Raw genomic sequence first — 18,600 nt, 5'->3', positions numbered from 1 at the left:
CCTTGCGAAATGCTCTCTTGAAACATCGTCGCTGATTTTGTTCATCTTGCGCACAGCTTTCTTATTTCTAATTGATCTCGTTTTTCGCTAACTCATTCAATTCTAGCCGATGGTTTTCCAGCATAGTTTTCTCGATTTTCACCACAATTTCTGGAGTGGTCAGACCTGGAGTGCCGTTGGATCGACCACTGAGAAGTTCGTCTTGGCAGCTGGTACGACCGCGTTTAAACTCTGCCGCCCGATATTTTACAGTTGTAAATAAAGGCTTTGAAGTTGGGTAAATTAAGGCCTTTGAAATGGCAGTATGGAATCTAATGCCAAACTATTTCTTTCTTTATAAATACATGTATATTAGTTAAACACAGATAAGAATAGGCAATGCTAACATATATACGAATAACAACTTATGAAAAGTTACCAAAATATAAATATTGAAATAAATAATTATACGAAAAAACGATTAACACTAAATTTTGTGCCAACAGCAATTAATGATGCTTAAAATCCTTCATCTTATGCACTCGTTAAATTTTGGTGTTGGAAATTTACGAGATTTTGATGCATTTTTGTTTTCAATTTCCTTCTTCCACGTCTCGGTTTTCGAAATTTTCCCAAAGAAGTTCCAAACCACCAGGTTCTCGTCTATACCAAGCGAAGCTGAAAATTGATGCACAATAAAAAAGCGAGTTATTGCCCTAATTTCCTACGCGCACCTAATTGAGTTCCACTACCGTCCCATGCAACGTGGGGCACCCGCCCTAGATGGTACCTAACTTCATCAACTCTGGTGCTCAAGTTTTTGAAAACAGTCAAGATGTTGTAACCGTTGTTGTGATTTTTTGGGTTCTCGTAATAAAAGCTCACCTAAGAAAGGTGTTGAAATATACAAATGTCGATAGCATCAGGTGGAATTGCTTGCCACTAATTCGCCTGATAGGGGGTTGAAGGTGAGACAATCCAACTTACAATCATCGGGGCTTTTGAAGTAGGGGTGCACTATGTTACTGTCGATAATTTTACGTGTTTTTACGTTATGTATGGTGACGCGGTTATTTAGTTCTCCCACTGCAAGAATTGAGTCGTCCCAAGGGTGCCACGCAGTACTCTAAAATCAGTTTCTAATAAGAGTAACGCAACTCATGAGCAAATGCGATATTTTATTTATACATAGATCACTCTAATATATTTAAAGCTGCAAAGAACACCTTGTACATTGTCGTTTTTTTTTTTTTTTTAATAAATTATGCACAACGAAGACAGGGCTACGCAAGATGAGAAAACTGATATGGAAACTTAGGACTATAGCTAAATTCTACCAAAAACTAAACAAAAAAAACAGTCGCCAATCCGAAAAAAATGAGCAACGCTTCGCTGCTCTAACTGGACCACCCTATATATTTTTGACGGGCGGCATTGGATGAAATTATTTTTGCTTTAATGTGGAAAAATCATTAACGATGTCGATGTGGATGAAAACATACATATTTAATATCTCGCGATTTTCACGTTAAAAGCTTTTGCTCCACTTTGTTCACATCGGCCATTATTGTCTAGTTTACCCTTATCAATTTTGTGGAAGGTATTATACTTCTTGATGACGGGAATTCGTCAATTAGTGGGCCCCCAATAAAAATGTCGCCAGTTAAGGTCGATGCAAGGTAATATGTATCGTTACACGAGACCTTTAGGTCAGCAATTGCGCCTTGAAACTCATATGGCATGCATTGTGGTATTCCAGTACCATTCGGCAGGAGGGTTATGGCTCCTCTTGAACATCCCATAATAAGAGACCCCGAATTTGTCCACTCGAGGGTTGTTATATAGCACCAAATACATTTGCATTTAATCGTGATGATAACCTGAAACTTCGACCTTTATCACCGGATTAAGTGGACTTTAGATATGGATTTACCTTCAATGTTTTAGCGTCTAGAATACTCATTAGATTCTGGCACCTGGACACAGCTAGGCGGTCACCAGATGAGTCAAATTTCACGCAAAGGGAAAGAGTATTGTTCATTTGCGTACTCGTTTTTTGACCGCTTTCAAATGAGTATAAGTGCAGTTCGCCAAGGAAAATCGTGGCAATATCTCCATTTTTACCCCAGTCCATTAGGTGTCGGTCTAAAATAGATAACAAACATCGAATAAACTATCAGAAATATCGCTTTTGACTTGCATGAAACTATGTCCACCTCATCGATGTTTGGCATATCAAGAATTGTTTCCGGCTTACTTATCAAGGGTTTTTTTCTTGCGTATACAGGCCATGAAGGCGTTGAGTCACCATATGGCTTGCAGCCCGACTTGCTCGATTTAAAGGGTTGTCTCAGAATTTTCGAGTGATGAATTCCTATAGCATCTAAAATCCTGAAAATTATAGCAATTAAGGAAAAATCTGCGTCAATTTTCATTTACCTGAAACCTTCTGCCGAGACATGAAATGGGTATTAATTGGGGTGATTGGGCGAATACTTTTTATGTAATTAATTTTTTTTTATCATAGTGCCTATTTAACATGGGGCAGCTCGATGTCTGGAAAACGAAGCGTTTTTGGGCGACCACCAGCCTGGAGACCTGGCGGTCGCAGGTTCAAATCACACCCGAGGAGGTAGACTTTTTTGCATGTTTTGTCTTACACAGCATTATGACGATTAAATTCATTTTTATCGCTATTTAATATTCGACTTACATGTGCTTATACGCTGCGATATTGAAGGCTTTTAGAGCCGTATTGACAAACTCCGGTTCCACCTGGTCACTCTCCTCCTCATCTGCGATTTCACTCTCAGAAAGTATGTTAACAGAATGCACCAAATTAAAGTATGCTACGTCGCTATTTATCCTGGCTGGGATAAAACGATCGCACCATCTTTTCTAAAAGGTGATTGTTCCAGTTTGATGTTTTGGAAATAATTTCTAACTCACAGATTCAACATCCATGTTGATGCCTTAACCTATTTTTTTATAAATACGTATGAACTTTATGTTTAAAGCGAATATATGCATGGCAGGAGACACATGAGATAGGTAAATAAACTTGGTTGGCGAAAAAAAATTATTGGGCAAAAACACATTTAAACGTACGAGGACGGCTCAGGAAGTGGTTCGGCGAGGTACGTCCTGAAACAAGATTACCCCGAATAGGATTAAGAAAAGAGTGCACCCCGTATACGTCAACAGCCAACCCTAAGTCTCTTGCACTTACAAGCGAACATCTTTCTTATTTCTTTGTCATATTTCGCTTTTGCCAGTTCAAAGGCGATATAATTATGAATTCCAGGGCCTTGGGCAAGTAAGCGATGTACAAAGTCAACGTTGCTGTACACGAACTTTTAATTAAAACAAACTGACAAACTCTTATATGCAGATCAAAGTAGCTTGGAACAACATCTATAAAAGATGTACAAGATATTTCTCGTTACTTCGCTTCCATCAACATTATTTTTATGTCTGATGTTGTTCTATATTTTTTTGTTTACTATGTTATTGGGTTTAAATAATGGATCACACTATAAGCGTTTATGACTACTTAACTAGTGTTATTTACTTCAGATTTAACGCACAACAATTTTGATTTTCTTGGGCGCGTTTCTGAAACTCGCCCCCACCTCCTCCCGAATTTTTCACCATTTTTGAAATAACTCTCCGGCGCCTTGTGACGGTTCCCAGTTTAACGGTTTAACACATACATCAACTTGGTTTTTTCATTTTAGTGGAAGATTCCCTGTATTCCGACATATTCGAAGAGGGTATCCATCATATGTCAACTACGATGAGGTATCACGAGCTAATATTTAGATTGAATATTTGTATTTTCGGTGCAGTTTGCAGCTACAGCTATTTGCCTCATGTATTACTCGAGATCTGCTAAATGAGGAAAGTTTTTAAAAACTAGATTTGGCAATTTAAAGCATTTTCAAGTGTTGAGTAATTTATATATTTAATCATAAAGACTGCCGAAAATGGTATCAAGCAGGATCTATTGTGCGATCTTCTTCGTTAGAGGTACGAAGTTCTAAAAATCACGTACACTACAATAGTGTCCTCTTTTCTGGTGATCCCTGTGTTGCATAGGATAGCGCCTTTTCGATTGATTGGGGAAATTGTTCACCCTCCACTTTCTCAATATATTTTCTATCCCCTTCTTAATTACAATCAACGAAGTGGCACTAAAGCAGATTCGCTCTCAAATTTTCTTTATTTTTTTAATATTATTACTTTATACACATTAATTTCTCTCCAAAATCTTCTAATTTCCTTTTCTAACCAAGTTTGATAGTTTTAAAAGATGAAGTCAACCATCAATAGAGTGTCAAACGGTCGGAGTTTCAATAAAAAAGACTTTCCTGAGTCCAGTATTAGTACTTTCTATGAAGACTTTGCCAAATGGCGTTTTCCGACAAAATAATGTAAAGCCGCATACTGCGAATATTACTCGAAGGTACCTGGAAGGAGCACAATTGAAACTGCTGCCTTGGCCTGCACGGTCACTTGACCTATCACCTATCGAACATCTTTGAGACAAGATGAGCCGCCGTTTTCGAAATATATCGAGGCCTCTGATCAGTTTGGTGGACGGCACCCACGACACCACCTTGAAGAAGCATGGAATGAAATGACTAAGTAGGATGCTGATAATTTGATACTCTATTATGAAGCATTATTTTGCCGAAATTACAAGATTTAATAATAATAATTATTATTAATGGGTGGTGTGTTTACAGGCGAGTGTGGTTACAAAGCGCACACTCATGACGCAGGCGCACTTACGCCGCGGCCGAGAATTATTTTACCGTCCCTCGGGGTAGTTTTTTTTTAATGTGTTTATTCCATATATGGACTTTGACTGAAACTTCAATAGCAAAACTCATTTTTGGCGCTAAAAGATCAAGTAAAATTTGGATCACACCCTGTAGAAAAACATAAAACCGTTTGGGTCAAATTCTCAAACATGTCAAACGTGACTGACGCACATATTTTGAATACACTTACTGCCCTAGCCTCCTACTGTTACAGCACAATCATTCAAAATGGATTAGAGTAATATGTTGTTTACAATGTGGTGTGCAACACCCATTTATATTGCTTGAGGAGATATTTTTACTGTACAGTATTTGAACTTATTTAGAAAGCAAAACATGGGTCATTAGAAAACGCTTTGGCTCAAACATATTGCTCAGGACTTTTAATAGATCTGGCAGTTAATGCGCCTATACAGGACGATCTGAAATAAAAGTCCAAGGCATTTGTGTCCAATTTTTAAAGGTGTTTCAACGTCGGGCAGATTTTCAAGAACTATATAATTAGGCGTTTTTCGACTCGGACAAAACTACGGTCTTCTTCGAGACCATTTGCTCTAAAGGTCTTTAAAGGCGATTAAATTTTCACAAAATGATTAATCACCTTTAAATCATTCCAACAGTTGTACATAATTACGAACTATGAATTGTTTTTGGTAATGATAGGGCCCAACATAGCTTTATAATGCGAGGGCAAACCCAATATTTAAGAAAATTAAGCTCCTGTCATTCGCAAACTCTTCGTTTCAGCTGTCCAAGAAATATGTCCCGTATTATTGTTATTACCACCAATGGAAGCGATCCTTCCATACTTGGCTTATGGGCTAACTGTCTAACAAAGGTTGTTAGGTATTAAAATCATTCTGAAAAATAAGAGGTTCGTTTGCTAAACAGTAGGCAAACCTATTAATCACATAATTAAAGTTAACAGTGCTGGCATCCACTGCATTTAAATGCAAAGCGATAACTCTAAAGGTTAAAGTATGTAATTAAAGCTCCTTTTTTCGACGGATGCATTTCAAATAAGTGAGATCGTGTTGGAAAAAATGTAACCGTGACAAAGTAACAGTGACACAATGAAGGCGTGAGGACCCCATAAAGATTACTCGATCTACATATTTTAACTTAACATCCTTGTCGTGAAACCGTTACAAGTATTTCGTCTTAGAATTTGCATGAATCTACATCTTTTCTAGCTGCATATCGATTTTTCTTCCTAAGTAGACTACGTAAAAACTTTCTCAGAATTTTCATTGTGATATAATCAAACGTTGGTATTGTATTTGCATGTTAGCGTTAGAGCTACAAGAGCACGCCTTATCTGGCCGAGAGGAGAATGGACAGATTTTTATCAGAGTAATTGCCAAAACATAACACTGCACTTAAAGAAGGATGGAAGTTCTGTTGGGGAACCTGAAAAATGCTCGTCATGGTATGCCTGGTCTAGTGAATTCTGATGGGTAACTTGAGTTTTTCAAATAGTCACTTTTAACAAAATCTCCAAGATTTTTCGATGAAATTGCCACTGGCTGAGTTCTTACTTTCACGTGCATGTTGAACTCTACACTAGGAAATGGTGTCCTTGATAATGTATAATTAATTCAAAAACGCAAAACTAGACTATGGGAGTAAGTACCGACCGCAGAAGGTGAATAAAAAAATTGAGAGAAATGGACTCGTCGAAATACTTTTGTGGACGCCTATTAATTCGCCTTGATTTTCCTATCCGCCTTAAACCAAATACGGCGTTAAAATCAGTTTAACTAAAAAATTTTAATTTCTTGGCCAGAAGGCCGCCATATATTAGTGTCTCTATCACGTCATTTTGTCGCGAGAGACAGGTTATGCGTCGGCGTATATTGCTGGACGCACATGCTCATGGCCATTTATTCCGGTGTCGTCGCCATGCATTAGTGTCTGGTTTGTTAAAACGGGGCCTGAAAACTGGAAACATCCTACGCTAGATACTCCTCTTCTAGATCATTGGGTACATTTCTAAATGGTTCACACTTAATAGTCCAGGGGAATTTTTATTATTGTTTCCATTGAGCAACAAATTTATATTATTATTGAAAATAATTAAGAAATAAAAATATTCATGCATTTAGCTCTAACGTGAGGAAAGGTTTGCACTACCTCGTAAACGCCGGCAGGCATCGTATTTATTTATAAAGGTGTTCCTGTTTAGGAAAAATAATTATATTTATTGAGTATTTATGTTATAACATTATCACTTCGTATGCAGTACCTATCTGTCTTTCAAATGGTCATCTCTGGAATGATGAGAGTTACATAAACGATTTAATGGAGAAAGTTGGTATTTTTGGACACTTAAACGTGCCGCAAACGGCGCTGCTAATTGGAGTAGGTACCAAAACTAATCATTTGGTTGGGAATGTTGTGCGTTCAGACTGGGGAAACGCGGTTCATATCCAACAACTGAAACAAATTTGGACGAGCGCGGCACCTCAAACTACTGACGTATGAACTGCATCTTGTTCCAGAATTCACCATCAGGATCCAGAGGTTTCCGGCAAAAAACGATACAATTTATTGATTCGTAAAAGTAAAATTGTCCAAGAAGCATTCATAGTACAATTTCAATTCCATCTTGCATGGCAGTGACTTAAAGCATTATCAGCGAATGAACCAAAAAACCTGATTCAGTAACTAGTTTTTGACACTCCAGGCTGTTACATAATAGTAGGTAAAAAATTTCGAGGGTGAATCTGTGGATGATTTTAAGGAAAAAAGCTCATATGAACATGGGTCCGTTTTACGCTTCCGCTCTGAAATACAGGCGTTTCTTAATAAGTCCGTTCCGGTCTTAAGTAGTTTGACGAAAATTGGGGAGCGTAAAATAGATGTAGAGATATATATTTAAAGAGCAAAAAAGGGTTTTTAATTTCATCATTGGCGTACGCATTGATGTGACCCTGAACATTTTTAATGAAAAATTTTAAATGCCACTTAAAATTTTCTATTACTTTAAGACCGGACGCGAAAACGAGCTCATGTTCATATAAGTTTTCTTTCTTAAATTCATCCACAGATTCACCCTCGGGATTTTTGAGTTACTAATGTGTAACACCCTGTATAAGAAACAAATTGCAGACAACTTAGAGTCAAACATTCAGCATACACCTAAAGAGTTATGCATAATTACAGGCATTATCTATGCTGGTGACTAAGTGATAAACTTTACGGAACTACCTTCACAAATTGCATGTTTAATATGATAATCTAGTTAGGCTTACAGGGGTCATAATTCACGTTTGGAATGTTGAAAAAATTGAAAAGCTGACGTTTAATGCCAACTTGGGACAGGCTGTGTGAACCAATAAGATTTAGTGTTCTGAAGAAATCAATAAATAAAACCAGAAAAGATAAATTCGAAAGGTAATTTTCAATGTAAATATGACTAATAGCGATCTATCCAAATTTATTACTATGCATTTCTTGTTTTACAATTTGTAAGCTATTAATGCAGATATTTATAATGTACCTCACGATTCTGATGAACTTGACTCATTAGGAAATTATGCAAATGAACTACACCTCATGTTTTTTCTTGTGCGCGTTTGTTAATCGCACATGATATAAAACTATTGTAGATATTAGTTGGTTATATAAAATAATCATTATGACTGTTACGGCGATAAATAAAGTATTTTATCTTTGAATTTTGACAGATATTATCGAAATTTTTAAAATATTACGTTTATATAAACCTCTAATAATAGTAGAATGACACCAATGCGAACACGAAAGGCAAAATTGCACTAGCGAATAGGAATGCGAACATATCATCCGTAAATTGAGAAATCGACCTAATGATTTATCATTAAATTTTCGTAATCTTGCCTTTACGCTGTAATGCATCATTGCCCGTAAAAATAATACCTGCGTTATTTATTTCTGTTACAAAACGAACTTTACACCACTGTACGCTAAAATAAATCAAGCTGCTCTTTATGTACCTTTGGGACACAAAATCCATTATATATCTAACAATCTTCTACGTGGGTGCTAATAATAACAAATGACGATGGTAAATGAGTTTCTTAACAATCATTCTATGCACTCAATCAAATTAACTAATCTTGTTAATCAACGTTTCAAGGTGATTGGTATGAATATTACCGTGCATTTTGCCTATTTATGGGACTTCTTATCGCATTCAATAAGCGAGTTTCCAGCAGATGTTTATTAGGCCACATTGGACACTTAAGGTTTCACCTCGGAATAAGGCTTCATTGTATTATTGATTGTATGATTTACGATTTTAGAGCATTGTCGGACGAACACATTAATCTCACAGCACCATAGCCCGGAGTTTAGGGATGAGAAATCCTGGGAGTCACGTCAAAATGATGTGTGCTTATTAACTTTCCCATTAAGATTGCAGGACTTCACGTCCTGGTCAGGGAAGGCTCTAGAAACGAGCGAATCTGGTTTCAGAGTATCAAGAGTTCCTATTGTATCGCTCCAAGGATATTCTTCCTCGAAGGTTTTTGGTGATACTAAACCGTAAAAAACTTCATGTGCCATGCGTTGTGCACGAAAAATCCGGCAACCCTCCCAAAAATATACAATTTATTAAAAAATATCTTATTTAAAAATTGGAGGAATTTAAAAATTCTAGTGTTCTGCGATATTCAGAAATATACAAGGTGCCTTCCAAAGTAACGATAAATTGAAGTTATATTTTTTTTTATAGAACGGCAAACTTTTGTGAACTCTCAGATTCATCCTCGCATTCTTAACACATTTCACGTAATATGTCCTATGGCTGACTCTTTTAAAATTAGAGCACAAAGCTGAATCAGGCTGGCGCGAGTTCGAAACGAGCAAATTGGAAAACCCTTAGAGATGATTCCTGCATTGAAATTCCTCTGGGTTTTCGTGCTGATTTTTCGTTCTCTGTGGCCTTGCCCAGCAACGCGGCAAATTGATCTGCCTTTGCTTTGCAAACAGGCAGTACCCGGTAAACAGTTCGACACAAGCACCTCCTCAAATATTTCACTGAAATCCTATTTCTCACATCGATTATTGCGATTGCGGGGGTTCAACTGATTCCAGCAAACTCGCTCTTAATGTAAATACAATTTATTAACTCAGCAAATTAACACAATTACCATTCGCCAACTAATACTCCATACATCTAATAAATCACTATTTCATTATTAAGTGCTTTAATATCGCTTATTACCATCGCCTCGTTCTTGTAGCTATACAAGTCTTATATTTCCTTACCCTGAACAACGGTTTCCTTATACGGCTAAAGATCTTGTGACTAGAAGATGCCACAATTTTCTTACAAACATGCTAATATTAGCATGAAGAAGCATGCTAGAATATTCGACATACATAAAAGGAAGCGATAAATCTCTTCGTAGAGCCGCCGCCGCGATAAACCCTCTTTTTTGCACCCGCCTTTTATCTGCGGCGGTCTCACTCTAGCCGTAACAACTGCATCATTATCTCTATTTGACAGTTGACAATTTTGATATATTCGACCGACAGTAGGTTTACATGTCAAAATTGAAAATTCAAATATTTTCAGAACGTTTCCAATTTTCATGGAAATGTATTAGTTTTCAGTCCCCCTGTGTGTTCGCCGGCAATTTAGATCAAAATCCGCAGGTATGAAAGCTATTGAACCTTCAGAAAATCGCTGTAATAATGTTTTAAGAAGGCGTTCAATTACTCAAACTCCTAGGGCTCAAAACTATAAGAACAATAGGCAAATTGGACATCAAACTACTAACTAGAGAAAGGCGTTGTTGCATTGGCCATGTTTTTAACTCGAGAACTAAAATAACAATTTGCACACCTTACTTTATAATAAATGGTTTTGACCAAACTGTGGTCTGGTTGTAAGTTACATCACGTTAGCGCCTTGATAATTATTATCCTTCGGTTGGGCATGGACTATCGAGGCGATCTGAGAGCGTGTGAACCGGTGAAAGTGCTAGATGACAGTACCAGTACCGATCCGAAGCGTACCGGCTACATATATGTCTATGGGTAATCACCGTGATTATCAGAGGTACTGCTTGGTAGTAGGTGCCTGTATTGCTGCACTGAAGTTGAACTTCTTGTCGTCGATGGTCACGTCATAGACGTCCGGAGAAGAAATACCGGCGTCCTCCATCATTCAAAGTCAATGTAGGGCGATAACGTATCAAAAACTTTAGAAAGCTGGAACCGGGAGGCTTAAATGTTAATGGTTCTCATAGAGGCGTAACCTTTGGAAATTGGCTTATTCATCCCATTGATGTTACGAAATACATACTATTATCGTCGACATGAAAATTTATGCTTAAAAGGTACCAAAAGCTAGAAGCGGCGACTATGGTGCGTGGTCATATATTACTGCTATTTGGAATTCGCACTTATAGAATTCTTAAGAATTAACGAAGCGTTCTTAAACAGACCCATGTGCATGCTCAATTCCTATCTATAAAGCTAATAAAAGGAAGAAAGTAATGCTACTATTCGCATATTCATCCTAACGCGAGTTTAATTGTGAAAGGTGGCATTTGATTACAACCAATCCATGTTGTGTGTCAATATTTACATATTGATTTGTTCTATTGTAATTTTAATGTAATGCTCTTTGTAAATAAGGAAAGATGTTTTAACTTATATGTAAAAATGTTATCACCTCTGATTAAAGTAGCCAGTCATAATGACTCTACATTTTAATTTTATTATAATTTGACAGGGTCTTCCATGAACTCAGGCGCAAACAACATTTTCTTTTTTAAATGATTTTTGATGAGTTTGCAAATAATTTCACAAATATTCCAAATCTAAATGGAAATTACTATAAACTTCAATTTAATTCATCAGTAAATCTCATATTCAGACCCTGAAGGTTCCAGTGTCGACATACAATTAGAAATGTTTTCCGATTATGTCAGCCATGGTCCAGAAGAATTGCCTCCTGATGGTGTGGTGGGTATTTTCTCAAGACTCTGAGGTAACACACGAAACATCTCTCGACATTGACTGAAGCGAGAACTATTCTATATATATATATATATATATATATATATATATATATATATATATATATAATATATACTGATTTCTTTCATCCTGTTAAAGTGGCTATTTGAGAATACGCGTATATGGGTTACAGTAGATTCCTTTATGTTAATACTACGTTTAGTAGTGTCTATACATCTAGAAACACGGCTACATGGAGACCAGTAAATCTCTGATGCTCACAAGGGATCTTGTTCATCATTAGCTGACTTTAGATTGTGTCATCCTTTCGTCCGTCACTTCATCTTCTCTGTAAACGTCCACCGCAGTTGTGGACAAAATATTAGGAAACAGCACCACTGGACTACACCTAATATGCCTGAGAAATATTTACTATTCTAATATCTTTGCAAATACGTTAAAAACGGCTAGATATATCCGTCAGTGATGAACTATTAACGAAGTATTTGCTGGCCTATGTACATAAATAAACTTGTTGCAATACATTACTTCCTACACGATTTTTATGACACCCTGTATGTCTAGAGGTTCTTGCGAGTTAGATCGCTTTTGCTCGTTACCAGAATGTATTGCAATTATTTCGCAATCAGTGGCATCATTTTCACGTTTTTCGTCCTTTTTTTTTGTTGCTCTTAGCATATTTATCGTTACGATGCAAATGCGCATCACATAGTGTCGAGCAGAAGGAAGATCAACGTAAGAGCTGAGGACTTTCTTAATTATCTATTAGAGGAGAACTCAAAATATATAATATTGCGAAATCTTTAATTTTTGCCAATGTAAAAGACGGACAAGATTGTGTAGAGGCACATGAATTTTTGGGAAAACGGCCAGAGAACTCCTCAATAACGTAAGCCTTGAGTAGTACTGGTTTTAAGTGGGACAGGGGCACGGGGGTAGAGGATGGGCGACGCTCGGGGCGGCGAACTTTTCTGTTCGGCGGTAATTCTTGGGAGTAAGGAGGCGGAGATTAAAAAATTTTACCAGCGCGCCAAACTGGTTAAGGCCCCTGTCGCCGATCAAATTTTGAAAAGTTGCAAAAATAGGTACCTCCTTCCTTTGACATTTTTCAAAAAAAAATCGAATTTATCGATGTTCTATTCATTGGTCCTAACACCTGCTTTTATGCGCTAAACATTTACAAAAACTAGTGAAGAAAGTTATTTTTTAAACAATGATGACATTTGTGAGCATTTCATTTTGCATCTTGAACTAAATTAGTCCATTTGCAGTTATGGTTCAAACCACGTAATTTTTTATGCACGTCACAGGTTTTATTTCAGCTGTGATGCCACATCTTTTCCAAATTAATATGTAACAGGAACGCTACAATTTTTCTACGTCGACTCCTTAGGAACTTGGGCAATATACCAACACTAATAATAAATAAAAAGGGGCACTATTTTAGTTCTCAAAAGAACAAATTTTTACCGTCAAAGTTGATGCACAAAGCGCACAACACCAAATTAAACCAAAACGTCAACAAATTAAATGGCAACCTTGCCAAAAATAGGGTTATGTTTAGACATTCATATATATCTTTATCCTTTTTTAGCATATTAGATTTATATGACTTGTAATTTTATGTAAGGCGACTCTCAATCGTTATATTTTGTGACATAAATAAAAAAGTTACGCCATTGGAACCATATGGTCCAACCACTCATTCCAAGATAAACCAGGAAATAATCGGCGACCTGCTCACAGTACTACTGATTGTCTGCACCCAAATAAATTGATCGTTTGAAGACAACAGCAGGTAACGTCATTTTTTAAAGAGCGAGTTGTCATCAAAACCACTTCGGATATTCTGTAAAGGTCACCCATTCGTTCGTTAACCACTAAACGAGCCCATAAAGAAAAAACTATCACGATAAGATAATCATCGTGATTTTCTATAGATTCTGATGACCTGCCAATCGATACATAAATGTGACGCCTGCCAATAGTTCAAGCAAACTTCATGGATAATTCATAACAATTCAGTGTTTTTGTCGACTTCCTCTCTCTCTCTCTCTCCCTCTCTTTCTTTCTTTCTCTCTCTCCATTCTCCCCATAAATAGTGATGGTTTGACCAATTCGATTTATGGGTCTTTAATCTGATTTGGGCACATGCAGTGAATTGAATAATAGTTTTACTTGAGTTTATCACAATTAATAATGTGAACAAAAATAATTTCGACATTTCGCAAATCTAGGGCACGAAAGGAGCCCGGATCATAATGGGTGATGTATTGGTAATTGCATCATACACGGTTCAATGGTTAGGCCTAACAAGAGACATTTTTTATTTATTTACGCAATTAGTGTTAAATCACGACCGTCATCGACCTTAATACTAAGGATAGATTAGTTTAAAATTTCTCACGGTTCTTTGGTTTAGGACCATTTGTCATTTTAATACCAAGATTGTTAAGAAGGACAAGTTTAGCCTTTGCCGTCAAGCCTATTTATTTCAATTTTATGCACAATAGATGTAACATTCAAGTAAATTTCAAGTTGGATATAAACGCCACACATTTTCACATCAATTTTGCATGATATTTTTAAATAACGACGAGACAAATTGCGATGTTTTCCGATGAATTCTCTAAAATGAGTCATATTTTGGAATTTTCTCGCAACATACGGCGTTCTAAATATGACCTAATTAAGTAACTATGACTTTGCTTTATTCCTCACTTGCCATCTCCTGGGTTTCTAGCCCTTCGCTGGGTGCCACCTCTGGAGGACTATTCCCCCTTCTAGTTCCCTTGCTACTTACACCTGAAAACTAACTTATTCTGCAATGCTTTTGAGGGAAACCCTCACCAAGTGACGCTGGCTGAGTGTGTTCTTGACTCACGAACTCTGAACCAATTTCCTGGCAATTAGCAGGCTAAAATGCATGAATTGTACACAATTTTGTTAGAAATCTCACCCTGTATGTAACCCGTTTAAAGCACCAAAGGATAACTTCAAAATATATCTTTCTAACAGAAGCTCAAAACTTCGCAATTTCGTCTTGTTTTAGCACGTGATAGTTTAGATTAAACTTCTAATAAATGAGAACAATTTTGTCACGTCTACAAATTCAGAGAGGTCTACGACTAGTTTTTTAGTGATCGATGAAAACATACATCAATACGAATCATCAAATAAATGTCTTTAATTACTGCAAAAAGGGGACTAATTGGGAATAATGGTGAATAAAATTCGGGCATAAATAAAAGTTGGAAATTCCTTTCGGCGCTCCTCCTAATCCATCTTGTTATCCCCTAAGCCATAGTTGTAATTAAAGAGCATCCTCTAACAAGAGCAATATATCTTCGAAATTATCAATTTATACATCCGCATCTGTGACAATTTTAATTTTTTGTCATTAAAATCTCGTTGAGTCGAAATTTATTTAGCTAATTAATTCAAAAAATTAACCACAAGCCCCGAATAAGACTCTTGAATGTCTTAAGTACCCTCTTTCCCTTTAATTCAGCAAGACACATTTTTTCACGTCCAAGTTTTCCTACTGATCCGACAGTTTTTTAATTAAAAAGTCCTCCTAATGTTTTCAAGATTCATTGTTTTTGAGATTCATTGTTTCTATCCAACTTAATAGAGGACATTAATGATTAACTGAGGGTGTAAACTCTTCAGGGTTGATATATAAATAATGTTTAGAATCTCATTATGGGCGATTCAAAAAGGTAATATCGATCTTGAAAACTTTTAAAATGTGCTGGTAAAACGAGCTAATAAGTTCCGTTCAGCGTTTCAAAACTTGGCGTAACGAACAAATAAAACTCGGGCATTTCGTAATCAAGATTAATATAATCCTAATTTGAATAAAAATTTTCCTTATAAGAGAAGCCGTTGACTAATTTAGTACCTTAAAAAGCCCTTCAAAACCCAGCAGCGCCCTGGAAAACATCGGTGAGTCTCGGGATGTTAAGAAGTGCGTTCGAAAGCCTGTATTGCCCATTAAGGCAGCAGCATCTATTTATCTTTTTATGCGCAATTACTGGATTCATAAATGACTAATTACTTGGCCACAACTGTTCAACAGAGGAAAAGTTTCTCCAACCCTTAAAGACGATACGATTTATTACTGTATTTTTCTGACACAAAATCTATATCTGGGATGTTGCTTTTCAGTATCCTAACGAGTACCTACAGCCATTTATTTGTTACCTACTTTACATATTTCCATATAGAAATGCTACTATCGAGATCTAAAAATACTTCAACTAATGGAACTACTAATGGAATCACGCTGTACAAGGTGTTACAAATTCAAGGGTGAGTACATGGATCTCGGACGCCGTATGAGACACCGAGAATGCTAAATCGAGGCAAATATGCGCACTTTAATTGCGATAAATTATGAAAAGTGTAAAATTGCTAATACTTGAGGAGAATTTTCAGCTCAGTCGGAATTTCCGAAATTGATTTATTTTATCGAAACTATCAATATTAGACAGATTCTGAATGCTGGTGCCCAATGTTTCTGAGACTCTGTGTAAGTGGAGTTTCGTTTGATTTCTCAGCAGAGCTCAAGTATAATTGGCTCGAAAATCAAGTCCATATGGGAATCGCTGATAAAATGTGAATACGTTGGCAAAAAGTCAGAGAAACACCTATGATGTAACACATACACCAAAGAATCATCAAAGGCGAGATAAATCTGCTCGTCGAAGAAGGGTAACGCCACTGCGTGCCTAGAAGCAGCTTTAACCGGGAATTTGTATGACATGTGATGGTGATGGCGAGTCTCCATGTGGGTGAAAGGTGACTACATTCTACAAGTACACTGTCCGCGTACTACTCGCGGTACTCTGACAGCAGCGGTCGACTTAGCCGGGAGGGGCTCGCCAACTATAGAAATCAGCGCAGCGATAACACTCTTATTCTCAGAATGAATGTAACCGTGATGGAAAATTAATTAGCACGTTTTGTTGCGCTTATGTAACGCCCGCTCTTTACAGCAGTAATGCACCATGCTGTAACTGTAGATAGTTTACCCCACGGTCGAAAACTATCGTCAATTTTTACTCTTCGCCGAACTAGATGGTGTAGCGAACTTGATGTTGCCTGCGAGACTGGTGGACTTCTGGGCACTTCGAAAACGCATAGCGCAAAAAAGGAGATATTGTTGAGAAAAAGTTCGCACAAACATATTTCTGGAATGGCATTATTTTCGAAATACAACGTGTTAAAAAATAACCCTGACAGACATAACACACTGTATTTCGGAAAACGCACGATTTAAGGCAGAAGCTCATACGGATTTATTTCTTTTTTCGCCTCAAGGATATCTTAAATTTTCACCGTGTGTTTAGCAAACATCCTGTATAGTCCAACTAAATGACTAATTCTGTCGAGACAATTCAATTCAACTGGCAATAGAGTCATAGGAGTTATGTTCGACCCAACATCTTTCTCCTCGGTTTCTCTGGGGAAGCTATAACAATAAATAAAACCTATCATTAACAATCACGTGAACAATCACAAGCGCTAAAACGACAAGCTTATAATTAAGTGAGTATAGCAAACACAGAAAGCCATTATGCACTTCGATGTAGAATAGACATAATAAAGGACTATAGCGACCTCAGGAATAGAATTAAGGCCGGTGCGATAGGTTTGTGCTTCTCAAATAAGGTGAAACAGTTATGGTCGCCCGAAAGGTCAAATAATGAAACATTATAATACGTTCCGCACATGTGTATTTAAACAACTATCGGTGGACTTAATCTACCATCGTATACAGACCTGCAAGAAGCATTTGCGGCGTTTCTAAGACAGCAGGGCCTATGAGTGATGGTATGCCGCAAGGTGATCATGATCAACCGCTCTCAAAATGCGCCGTAATCAGTGTCGTGCGCCTAAAATATTCTTTATAGTCCCATTTACTCCAGATGATTATTTCAGTCTTAATCGGTCCAATGAGTTCTCCCCTAGCAGTACAACTGGAATGTTCAGGAATTCCAAGGTTGCGATTACTGTTTACTTCCACTATTTGCAGACCTCACTGCCTGATTGGGAAATAAATTATCATAATTTTTTTGGTTCGAGAATTTTTTGAAAGATCTTTGAGAAACATCAGCGCTCGGAGTTGACCACAGCAGATACTTCATTCTTCTGAATGTCTGTACTGACCTGTCAAATTGGAGACTCAATATTAAGTCTATGTAGCCCGTATCTTTTCCTGGATATGAAAATCCGGAAATTCACTGTCCTTCTGTTCGCTTTCCAAATTATTTGTCACCAAAAGTGGGTCCAGATGGGGTGAAAAGTTTATGATAAGGTACAGTGAGGTAAGCGCGGACCGGTTGTTGTTGAATTCCAATTTACACTGATTTGCATATTTCGTTATTTATATAAGTATATATCTGTTTTTTTTACATCAACGGCATTCCAGTTATTGCTATTTAATTAAAATAAACGAAAACGTAAAATTTTCATCATAAAACTCAAAATTATAGGAAATAAAAAAAAATTCTACTGATCTACACCTGCCCTTAAAATGGTGTCAGCGTATACACGCCTATTTAAAATGCTTTAACGCCATATATCAGAGGCCAGGGGGCAAAAGCAGAATTAATAATAATTTAGCTACAAATTGTTTTTTACCGCATTAAAAAATCTCGTTTAATTTATAAATTACACAATTTTAAACAAAACGAGAACTTTCTTTAAAAAATGAAAAGTTAAGAAGTTTTAAATTAGAGAAATAAGTTAAAAAATGGTGCAATATATACTAAATTATCTTATTGCGTAGAAGGTCATAATGTAAAAAATAAAT

The 18,600-nt window shown here is 36.8% G+C and overlaps 2 protein-coding genes across 4 annotated transcripts in view; both read right to left on the bottom strand.

Annotated features, from left to right (window-relative positions):
- Tmem63 (transmembrane protein 63) overlaps positions 1–18,600 on the bottom strand; it is a 120,049-nt gene that overhangs the window by 56,839 nt on the left and 44,610 nt on the right. The window lies entirely within an intron of this gene.
- Positions 350–3,041, bottom strand: cort (cortex). Of its 3 annotated transcripts, none has more exons than XM_066302212.1 (8): positions 2,929–3,040; positions 2,693–2,877; positions 2,180–2,370; positions 1,913–2,124; positions 1,560–1,859; positions 920–1,105; positions 714–864; positions 350–657 (listed from the first exon to the last, which is right to left on the bottom strand). In XM_066302212.1, the coding sequence occupies exons 1-8, from the start codon at positions 2,941–2,943 to the stop codon at positions 509–511; spliced, it is 1,389 nt and encodes a 462-aa protein (XP_066158309.1). In that variant the 5' UTR covers positions 2,944–3,040; the 3' UTR covers positions 350–508. The 3 variants fall into 3 exon arrangements, 2 of the variants coding, with proteins under 2 accessions (XP_066158309.1, XP_066158310.1); XM_066302213.1 differs by lacking the exon at positions 2,929–3,040 and adding an exon at positions 2,419–2,535 and having other exon boundaries at positions 2,180–2,362; positions 2,693–2,826; XR_010734160.1 differs by having other exon boundaries at positions 519–657; positions 967–1,105; positions 2,929–3,041.

This window comes from Euwallacea fornicatus, chromosome 3 (assembly GCF_040115645.1).
Source record: "Euwallacea fornicatus isolate EFF26 chromosome 3, ASM4011564v1, whole genome shotgun sequence".
Classification (NCBI taxonomy): domain Eukaryota; kingdom Metazoa; phylum Arthropoda; class Insecta; order Coleoptera; family Curculionidae; genus Euwallacea; species Euwallacea fornicatus.
The sequence above is the reverse complement of the archived record's forward strand: the minus strand, read 5'-3'. Positions and strand labels throughout refer to the sequence as shown.

What these genes read in the sequence shown, in the direction of transcription:
- cort (XM_066302212.1), bottom strand. An exon ending in ATCGCAGCGTATAAGCACAT is followed by an intron (nt 2,371 to 2,692) that starts GTAAGTCGAATA and finishes TATAATTTTCAG; the next exon opens with GATTTTAGATGCTATAGGAA. An exon ending in CGGTAGTGGAACTCAATTAG is followed by an intron (nt 658 to 713) that starts GTGCGCGTAGGA and finishes ATCAATTTTCAG; the next exon opens with CTTCGCTTGGTATAGACGAG.